Here is an 11,251-nt window from a genome sequence, read left to right as displayed (position 1 = left end):
ATGGACTCCACAGGTAAGTCCCCTCCTGGAGGCAGCGGGCTCCTCTCGCAGAGCAGGGGCGACTTTTCAACTTGACAGTGATGACGGGAGGAAACGCGGGCTGCGGCTCTGGGAGCGCAGTAAGTTAGCAGGCGCGTAGGCAAATGAGCACAGGCGTGTGCGAGGAGAGCAGGGTGCGTGGGGGGGGCGAGTGGCCGCTGAGGGAGCCCTGAGAGTACACTTGCAGATGCGAGCGAGAGTAAGGTTATTTTTTTTTTCTTTATTTTTTCCCCCTTTCCCTCCGTAGGCTGCCGACCGGCAAACTAATTTCCTCTCTGCTTCTAATTTTAGGCGCTCGCTTAGATTTGAGTGGAGCCTTTCAGAGGGCCGAGAAAAACAAGGTTTATTGAGGAAGATGGTTGATTAGTGCAAGCCCGGGCCGGGAGTTGACTTGTCCCACGGGCAGAGCCGGGGCTGGGCTGCTTCGGAGGGGAGGAAGCTTGGGGTAGCGCAGGGTAGGTCTCTCCCTCCCAGCCTCGCCCCAAGCGCTGGTGTGGACGGCGGGGAGAAGGGCGGCCGCACCCCCCGGCAGCGGTGCCGCAAGCGGAGAGCAGCCCAGGCGGGAGGCGAGGGAGAGGGGCGCCGAGGAGGGGCCGCCTGCCCCGACGGCCGCCTCTGCCCCCGGCCCAGCCTGGCCCGGCCCGGCTCGCCGCGCCGGGGTCTCCGCGGACGGCAGGGCCCGGGCCTGTGCCTTCTCCCAGCGGCTGTCAGCCGGGAGCCCGGCGAAAGCGCGGCCCCTTCTCTCCCGCTCCCCCCTCTCCGCCGCTCCTGACGCCGGGCCGCCTGCCCTAGCTGGTGCCACCCGTCCGCAGCGCAGACCGCGGCTCGCCTGGCTGCAGCGCAGGGCAGGCAGCCGCCAAAATGACCTCGGCAATTTCATTTTATTTTATTAGCACAGGAAACTTAAGCCCTGCGTCCCCGCCTCCCCGCCCCGGCGTTTCCGAGGCAGACGGGCTCGCAGGTTGGGGCACAGCCCCGCGGGACGGCTCGCCGCTCTCCCGGCCGCCGCCGGACCGCACCGTGCCCTCCCGCAGCCGCCGCCGCCCGCGCCGGCGTCGGGCTCCTCGACGGCCGCGGCCCGCTGCCCCCCGGGGGCGCCCGCAGCTCCGCCGCGGCCCGCCGTGGGCTCCGAGCTGGCCGGGCCGCTGCGGCTGGCCGGCGGCGCCGGGGCCGCGGAGCTCCGGCCGGGGAGCCGCTGCGGCCCCGCTTCGCTTCGCCTTGCCGCCACTCCCCGACGGGCGAGCGGCCTGAAGGGCACTCCGCCCCCCCGAGCAATTATTATTATTTTTTAATTTAAGCACACACACACACACACATATATATACACACACAGAGACATATATATGTGTGTGTATGTGTGTATATATATATATATATACATACAAATAAAGGCTGCCGGCCCGTAGTGCCCGGGCTGCGCGGTCCCGGCTCCGAGCAGCAGCCGCGCTCGGCCCCTCGCAGGGGCGAAATGAGTCTATTTTGGGGCACATTTACAGCCCGGACCCCGGGACAAAAACGGCGCGTTTGTTGCGGGGAGAAAGTGCTCCGCGGGGAAGGAATCGTTGTGGTCAGGTCGCAGCGTGCGCGCCAGCTACTAGGGCGTAAAATAAAGTTGCCTTTCTTTCCACGAGCACGGCTGAGCCGCAGTTACGGCCACGGCGGGTAATTTCTCGTTCTCGGGAGTAAGCGGCCGTTAAGCGAAAAAAACAACAGAACAAAACAAAACCCAAATTCCCCATTTTTTTCCAGCCGAGAGTCCATCCTCAGCCAGAGCCTCCATACTACTCGTTCTTTGAATTCAGTATGGTTATAATAAATGGCAACATGATTGATTAAGATAATATTAATCAGAAAACGCTTTAGTCTTGCTAAACAGATGGCAAGAAAAGTGGAGCTTTGCAGTTGTCTCATTCAGACACCTTAACCTCCCTTTCAGAGGACTTAATCCAATTAGCTTTTCTCCTGAGTTTCAGTTGTTATGTAAAGATCCTTTTGCATTGCGGAGAAATATGGCTTCATTGAAAAAAAATGGTCATGTTTTAATTTCTCCTTCACAGTTTTCCCCTAAAGCAGCGGGATAAAATAAATAAATAAATAAAATCACCTTCGGCTCTAATTTTAAGGCATGCGGATAACTGGGTTTATTTACCTCCACGCAGCAATCTCGCGTGCTTTCATTTAGTTAATGTTCTGCTAGCTGAGAGAGCCGACGGGGAGTGACCCAGAGGGGCTGTCACCAAGCCTGAATCGATTCGTGCGTATTTGGGAGCACGGAAAGAAGAGGGGGAAAAAGGAAAGAAAAAGAAAAGTTCTTCTTGTGGCGCAACCTGCCGCCTCGTCGGGCCGAGAGCAGTTTCGAGGCGGCGGCGTCCAGCGCTGCGGGCGAAGGCAGCAGGCGCCCGCCGCGGCGCCCCGGGCTCGGCGGGGCGGCTCTCACCGTGGCCCGGCGGCGGGGCTTTCCCCGGGAGCTCCGCACCCCGCCGCAGCCCGGCAGCGGGAGCTTCGGGGCTCTCGGCCGCCGCTGCGGCCCTTCGCTGTAGCTGCACGACGGGGTTGCTGCGGGCGGGCTCGGCCCACGGCTGCCCCGGCTGCCGGGAGCGGATCCCCGGCACCTGCGTGCCTGTGGGCCGCCTCCCCCGGGGACCTCGCTCCCCCGCGGGGGAGCACCCGGGAGGTGGCGGTGGCAGTGGGGGAAGTTTGCAGAAGACCTTGAAGCCGCGTTTCCATTGCCGCAGCCCCCCCTAGTGACACCGGCAGGGCGAGCGCCAGGGGCGGCGGGGTGGCCGGACACGCGCGACACGCGGGACACGCGCGGCCGCGGCCCGCCGCAGCGGCGGCAGCCGGAGGCGGCGCGGCTCTCCGCCCCCTGGTCCCGCTTTCGGAGCCGGGCAAAGCTCGGGACACGAAGCTGAGGCTGCGGGCGCGGATCCAAAGCGCGTTAAAACGGGCGGAAAGCCTTTCCGCGCGGCCAAGGACGCTTGGATTAGGCCTCTAAAGCAGTTTTACGCGGACCGTGAAAAGCGGCTTCCCGCAGCCGGACCTGAACACGTAGCAGTGTCGGTGTGATTTGGGGCTGTGCTCTTATCAGTCCTCGGGTGTTGCTGTGGTAGCAGATGACCTTTCCTGTATGCTTGCCATTTATAAAGGATTTATAAAACACAGGTTGAAGAGAATTAATAGCTTTCATATCCTTGTTCAATTAATAAAATTGCCAATATTGAGAATAAATACTGGAATGGTAGTTGGCAAAGGAGTTGGGACATTGTGGAGCACATATATAATGCTGAGGGTGTGCAGTCTTAGGTCTGGATTTTTCAGTTCAAGTGAATGGTTTATTTTGTTGCTGAAAAACTGTTTGCTTATGGTAACAGATTACTGACAGACAGAGAAGATGTTGCTGTTCATTTTTTCTTCCTAGCTCATACTCATAGAGAAATGTGATTTATGGTTCCAGTGTTTGTATTTATAAAGGTTCTTACCTGCTGAGAAGCTAAGACGATCCTGTGATCCTTTTGAATCCTAAATTTGATGTGATACGGTTGTGTGAAGGAAATACCACTGGTTCTTTACACAGTGGAACCTTACTATCTACCTTACATGATTTCAAATGAAATTTCACACATGAAAGAAAGGGAACAACAACAACAACAACAAAACCCTCCAAATGTTTTTCTTTCCTGCTCACTGTGGAGTTGCTGTGGGCAATGATCACACACTTGGGCCCAATCCTTGGCAGTCAGAGCTTGCTCTGTCTTCAGCGGGAACAGATCTGGGTCTAAAAGCAAGTCCTAGCACTGAATCAGGTCTTTATTCCCCAGGGTCTATTTAGAGGTTGGGTAAAATCCTCAGGGATTTTTGAGAGGTTTTGTGAGTTAGCCAGAACTAGCTTGAACTAAGGAGTTCATCTTCTAAGTTGGACTCAGAGAATTATTTTGTGATTTATTTGTCTGCTGTTGAATTAATTGTAAAATACTTGCTGGGGGAAGGATTGTGGTGTTTTTACTGTTCTGCAATCTGTTATTTACCTACAGCTAAGAAAAGACCTTTAAATGCATGACAAGGAAAAAGAACTAAAACAAGATTTTGCATGTGAACAGCTGGACAACTCTAGGACAAGTATAGGAAATTATTTTATTTAAGTCTCGTTTTAGGATTTACAATTCTCAAGACTTTTTCTGGGTAAAGCACTCATTAGAGAAGAGACTCCACATTCAGACACATTAAACTTTTGTCTGTTTGACCGTAAAGCTCCCTGTGGTCTCAGTTGGTCTGCCGCAGCCACACCTTTACTGAAGTAAACCACTATCGAGCAAAAGATCTGCTGGACACTTCTGAGAGTTTATGAAAGGAGACCATTGCGTGCTGAGGCACTAGTGATGGGAACTTAGCGCTGTCCCACATAAGGTAACTCTTGCAGTGCCCTGGGATATAGCTCCGCAATTCCGTCGGTGTCACTGGCTTGTCTGATTATAGAAAATAAAGTTGTTTTCAGCTGCTGGTCCTGGCAGTGTTAGGCAAAGGTTGGTGTTTCCATAAAACCTGCAGCTTCTCAGAATGAGCATCTTTGCATTTTTTAGCTTAATTTGGAAGTGTTTTAAAAGTTAGACTAGCCATATGGGGGTGCATCTCCTCCGGTACTGTTTCCGTACGCAGGATTCTGCCACGGCACGGTGAAGATGAAGTGCTGGGATCCTTGAAATCCCTGCGGTGACCACACGCCAGTACCTCCTCAGGGGACGACTTTTAAAGAAGGTGGCCTGAAACGCAGCCGGGGCTCGATGGTTCGTCGCAACGCCAGCCCGCCGCTGCCGCGTTAAATATACGGCTGTCCTCTGGGAACGTGACATTAGAGCCCCGGTAATTAGCTCACAGATCCACGAGCTCTGAAGCGGGCGAATTTTCTGCGTTCGCCCGCTTGCCTGTTTCCCTGCATCTGCGCTGGATTTCCCATTTGTTTCATTGTGTCGGCGGATGAATGCCCGAGCAGATCTGACCCTGCTGGAGCCCAGCACCCCGGCGGCGGGGGGAATTTGATTACTAACATTCGGGTTAGGGACACGGACAGCATAAAGGATGTTTGCTGGCTGAGCGATCCTATAGATAGCAAGAGTAGGAAGGAAGAGTATCTGGTGATGATTAAGCCAATGGAGGTCTTTGTATTTTTTTTTGTTATTATTATGTCGGAGAGTTTCTGGGATGGTGTAAAACTGTAATATAATTTACTGCTAGAGAAGGGTCCTGATCCTGCCGTTTCTATTCCACAAGGGAAACACCTGTTGAAGTCAGTGTGGGCATGTGCGGCTCTCTCAAAAAGAGCAGGTGTATCGGGTTAGTTCGTAATGATCTCCCTTAATGGCTGCGAATGTGTTATAACTTAATTGCATCTGTTTTACATGTACAACTAGCAGCCTTGCCTTGTTTTCATTCGCATTTATTTTCTCCCAAGAGATTCGCAGAAGGAGCAGTTTATTAGATATAAAATGCTAGCCAGTGTTACGGTGAAATGTGGGGAAATGTTTTCAAGTCAGAGGCAGGATCCTCCTAGATTACTGCAAGAGCCATGTTTCAAGTCGCTAATAATAAAAAACTGGTTGGGAGAAGTATAAACTTGAAATCAGGAGAGGGGGAGAGGGTTAAACAGAGCCTTGGCTCCTACTGCCTCCAGTAGCGAAGAAAAAGCTCATTTGCAGCTTAAATTGCCTCAAGACTGAAATGCAGGGCTCAGCACTGTCTCATTTCCTTCACTTCAACGACAGCAAAGCACTTTGTTTTCTGCTATTGGAAAGTGAACTTAGTTTCTCTAAAACCAAATTTGTTACAGAATCCAAGCAGGCAATTCACGGCTGTGAGTGATGGGTTCGCAATTAATTAGCAGCTTATCCTGAGCATTTTTTGCATGGGATACCAAATATTATGGTAATGGGAAACAATATATTTTTGATAGCTAGAGTGTTCTCCAAAAGAGCAATTCTCTGAGATGTAGAGGACTGCAAATTAGAGGCATTAATTCCAGAGTGGCAAGCTAGGGACGTAACTGGGATTTCGTAGGTTTTTCTAGGCTTTTGGTGGTCTAATTCTGTGGTCACCATTCTGTCAAAATTCCTGTTGGAGCTTTGGGTGCTCATGAACCCTATGGTTTAAACACTTTTGAAACACAAAATCCTCTTCTCTAGTGATTTTGATTCACTTGCTGAGGTTATATCCAGAAACAGGGAGATTTGATTGGGAACAAGGACTGCAAGTTTAGAGTGTTAGAAATTATTGTTGTTTGTAGAGTACTGTTGCTAGATGCAAAAGGATTTGTTGTTGTTTACCTGAACTTTCTTGTTCTTTTAGATTTTCACTGCTTAGAGTAATACTATCAGATTTGCTTTATTCTATTTTCTTCGGTACGGCCATTTCCATGGGGTTGGCAAGGCTGGGGGCAAGGCTTGTAAAAACTCACATTACGTTTGGTAGAACTTTTGGTATGAAAAATGCCTTATGTGCCTGTAAGTTTGCAAACAGGTCCCCTAAGTCAACCAAACAGTAATGATCATTTTTCTCCATAACAGGCATGAGCTTTCTGTTCTTGTATACATCTGTAAAGTCAGATCTAGCTTATGCTAAACTTGTAAAGCAATAACCAAACAGAAATGCAGTGGCAAAGTGAATTAAAATGCAATGAAAAAAGCTAAGCTTAGGGGAATATATTGATACTGCTAAATACAGCGGTAGAAGGATTAACTGGACTTACAGAATCCTATTACTTGCAATGCTATTTCAGAAGTGCTAAAACAACCTTGTTCCTACTGGGGATGAAAGTAAGCTGCTTCATCTGAGGAAAGGCGGTGTGGAGGGAGAGTGCAATGCTGCGTCGGTGCATCCCGCACTGGGAGGAACCACTCGTGTTGTGGTGTCCAGTCCCCATGGTGCTGGAGATGTACATACCTTCAGAAAGGCCCTGCAGAACATTCTCTCCCCATAACCTGTGACACTTCCCAGGACCCTATAATAAATGTGCAGTTTTCTGCAAAAGACCAAAAGCTACCATGTGCTGGAGGAGAAGAGCAGGAAAGACTGTGGGTTTTGCTAACTTTGTAGGTGCTTGCAGAACCAGGTCATTTGTTGAGTAAAATTATAAGATGGTCCTAGGAAGTAGATCCAATCCTATCCTTCTAAGAAAAGAAAAGAAAAGAAAAATCTCAGCAGTCGGACTAGTGTGATTCCCATCTCAGACCAGATCTGACATTCAGTTTAACCACGAACATGTGGCAGGATGTCCTAATTAAGCAAATGAGTATTTCAAGCTATTAACTTTTACAACATACTCTGTTGATACCCTGCTCCTCGCTGTGGCCATCTCCAATGCTCAGAGGAAAGCAATATCCATCCCATCCCTCTACCTCTGACAAAACCTAACAAGGGGAGACAGAAATTCCTGGCTGGTCTCTGAGGTGACAGTGACCCGGTGCTTCATGAAAATATGGTGCAAACTTGAGGTGGAAACTCTCTGCTAGTGCTGCATGTCAAGACACAAGTGTAGGTACACAGTTGTGTCTGCTCCTGTGGTGGGTATTGCCCAGGTCCATCAGTTCATGCTGTGGCTGGAGGGAGCCTCTCCCACCCTCTGCAGGGCACTTCAGCTCCTGGTCCCCACACACCAGACCTGGCCAAGCAGTGGAGCAGGGATATGTTGGCTAACCCACTTGGCATGCCAGGGTCTGTGGGAGAGGAGCCATGCACGGTGCTGTGCGTGTGAGACAGAGATCCTGCAGGAGACAGACGTGAAACGAGAGCCAAAACAGCAATTCTCACCCTCAGTACGACAGGTCTGCACCGTGTGTCTTGCCTCCAGGAAGGGCTGCTTCCCAGGGCCTAAGGTGGAAACAGGCTCTACTTCCATGCTGAGGAAAGCAGGGATTTGGGAAGCTGTGTTCAAACGGTATGTTTGCTAAATGGCACGTTGTGTCAGCACGCTGCCCCGTAACCCAACTGGGCCTCCTGGGTGTGCGCTGTGCCATACGTAACGCGCTCACTCAGGGGAGGAGAGCTTGAAAGAGCCCGCTGAGGTCCACTGCAGAACAAGGCAGCTGCTAGGTGAGATTTAGTCTGTGCCTTGTGCAGGTCTGTGAACAGGGAGACCTGGCAGGGTGCTCAGCTCCTTTGTAAACCGAGCCCTGTTTCCCTTTTCTCACGCGAGGTGGCAAAAATAGATCCCACTGGGCTGCTTGACTGTCCAGCGCAGGTTTCCCAAAGTTGGAGCTAACATTCCTCTCTTAAACACAGCGTCACAGGGACAATACTTGCGCAGGGGCCCCTCTAATGCAAACATTTTTTTAAAATGAGTTGTGGTAGGGGCAACAAATGGCCTCCATTGAAAAGAGGTGGGGAGAACTAGGAGGGGGGACTGCATTTACACTGCATTTTAATCACATGGATGGAGCAGCATGTTCACCTCTCCTCCTTGCTGGGTCATTTCCACTTTGCGCTCTGCAAACAGACCATCTATTGAGCAGTTAGTATTCAGTGCTGAATATTCAATACTAGACTCTTGTTTTGGTGAGTCTTAGGCAAGGAAAAAAGAAAAAGGAAGAAGAAGAAGGAAAGAAGACTCCTCTTTTTTTCTCATATTCCCTCCCTGAGTTTGCTTAGCACATTGTTCAGAGGAGACTGGAGGCTTCTCAGAAAAGCCAAGCTCATAGTTTTGAAAGCACTGATCTACTTCCATACTGCTTTCTAAGGGGAGGGAAGAGGCAGCGTGGAAGGAACTAAAGTCACACAGGGTTTATGAATCTGTAGATCTAGGCACATGAGGCTGGTGAAGAGATTCTCAGAAGCACATTTATGTCATAAACTTAGCGGTATGAAATGCTTGCTCAGCATATGCAGATCAGTTCTCTGAGGCAGCAGTCTCTACGGGAGTATGCCATGATGCTTTATTGGTGCCCTCTCTGCCAGTTCTGGTGTGCAGATGTTCTCTGGGTGCATTTTGAAAGCCAAAAGAAACAGTGTTCTTTATTTGTTTCTGTCTAGTTCATGCCATATTTACACCCCCAAAATGAGTGTGAGTCCTGTAATGGTTGCACCCTTTGACAGTAGTGAGCAACTTACCATTGCTAGATTTGGAATAGACGTGAGGAAAACTGGTCGCTATTCCAGTAAACATAGTATCTCTTTCCTCTGGTTTGCACTAGTCTAAAATCAAGTGATTCACTTTCTTACTGCTACAGCTGTATCCTGACACTTGAGTTTCCTTTGCATGTGTGTGTCTATCTTTTTCTCTCATTCTCTCAATCTATTTGGGAGCTGCTTCTGCTGAGAAAGACCTACCATGGTTCTACTACTTGTGGAGTTGTCCTCTTTTCTCCATACCTTTTAAAAACCTCTCTACAGTTACTGTTTGTCACCCTTTTGTTTCCCCTTCATTTCCTTTCCCATCTCCTTTTCAACCATCAGCCTTTTGCCTCTTCTCTTCTCTCCCCTCCCCGAACCCCACAGTCAGTGTTGCTTGCATCTCCCATCCATGTCTCACGTCTTTTTCTTTTGTCATCTTTGTGGGCCTGTCTTACTGATGCGCTACCATTTCCATGTCAAATTGGCTTGTCTGCTGGATTCAGCAGCTCCTGTGGCAGAGAGGGAAGCATTTCATGGGCTCTTGATGCAAATCCCGTGTCTTGTTGAGTCACAGGTTTCCTGTGCAGCCAAATGGCTCTAGCCTTGTGTGCTAGTAAAGCAGAGCTGAATTAAGGATTTCAGGACTCCCTGTCTCCTAATGCACGCTGGTGAGCTGAGGGCTGTAGTGGCACTAGTGGCACCAGTAAATGTCTAATCCAAGCAGAAACTGGACGCTGCCATAGGGTAGGAGCAGAAGGGACATTGTGGGAGGCACACAGAAGTCAAGGCCCTGTTTTTATGAGCTCTCTGGTGTGCCTCGTGTTAATCATATAGCATAAAAAGTCAATGAAACTTGGGAAAAACATGCGTCAAGAGACTCTGGGCTTTATTCTGGGAGAGAACAGGACTGGCAGTAATGAAGGAGCACTTTTACATTTTCTTGGAAGGAAATGTTGCAGAGAAATCAGGGAAAATGATAGTATCTACATTTTTTCATGCAGCAGACCATGATGGACTGAAGATCTATAATATATCATATTGTGGAAGCATAAAGGTACAGCATGGCGTATGCAGAGTTGGTGCTTGGAAAGCACGCAACAAGCGTGATTATCCTGTTGATGAAAAGACTGGCTATATATTGTCTAGCCACTAGTTAAGTGGTCTAGGAGAGCTGAACTGGTCAGATTCTGGTGTCACTTAGGCCACTAGCTTGAATGATTGTAGGGGAAAATGAAATGTCACTGGACTTCAGTGGAAATTGGACCCAGTGAGGTCCTCCTCACTGTTACATGAAGAACGACCTTCATGTGGCAAAAAACAGTGGCTATTTACTGGGCTGGTGAAAATTACTCTTCAGAATAAAATGATTGATAGCATTTGTGTGTGACTGGGAGATGGAATGGGCTACTCCCGATTAACATGCATATTGAGTTGGAAATATGATAGCAATATGATACGTGGTAACAAAAAAGGGAACAGACAGCACCTGAGAAGTCCTGTCTGATGTAGCTTAGACACTGCTCTAAATGCCAGAGGCAATATATGGAAGAATCTTGTATTCTAAGACTGGGATGCAGCTTTTTAAAGGGGAATAGTCTACCTTGTTCACAGCGTATTTCCATAGTGTATCACATTTATCTGAGCTTTTACATTGTACATAGTGTAACAAGACCAATTGCAGTTTCCTTCCCAGGGACTTTAAATGAGTTAAAAGATGATGAGCTATGACGCTTTTTGTTTTAACAGTTTTAACACAACATGCCAATCTTTTAATATATCTTATCAAATGGTTGTCAGAAAGATCAGTACTAGAAGCAAAGACCTGGCTAAACAAAACAAAAGAGCTTCTGCAAGTTCATGAGAGTCATTCTTTGCATTCTTACAATATCATGGCAAATCTCACAATGCTTCACCAGAACCATCAGTCCAGGCAAAAGGACAAAAGCCTTCCTGCCAGCATCTAGTAAGTGGTCTGGACCAATGTCCATTAACCCTGAAATGCTTCCAAAAGAACTGTATGCCAAGAAATGAGAACAAAAGAAATGACTGCAACAAGAGCACCCGACATTTTGCCCTGTTGGAAGCGAAATAAAAAGTTAGATTAGCAAACAAAACA

The 11,251-nt window shown here is 49.1% G+C and overlaps 1 protein-coding gene across 1 annotated transcript in view; it reads left to right on the top strand.

Annotated features, from left to right (window-relative positions):
- The window catches only part of RFX4 (regulatory factor X4), a 93,815-nt gene continuing 82,564 nt past the window's right edge, over positions 1 to 11,251 (top strand). The window contains exon 1 of the mRNA XM_062593924.1: positions 1 to 13. Within this exon, the coding sequence (XP_062449908.1) occupies positions 1 to 13 (13 nt within the window). The remainder of the gene's footprint in view (positions 14 to 11,251) is intronic.

This window comes from Rhea pennata, chromosome 1 (genome assembly GCF_028389875.1).
Source record: "Rhea pennata isolate bPtePen1 chromosome 1, bPtePen1.pri, whole genome shotgun sequence".
NCBI classification, from domain to species: domain Eukaryota; kingdom Metazoa; phylum Chordata; class Aves; order Rheiformes; family Rheidae; genus Rhea; species Rhea pennata.
This window is presented reverse-complemented; position numbering and strand designations above follow the sequence as displayed.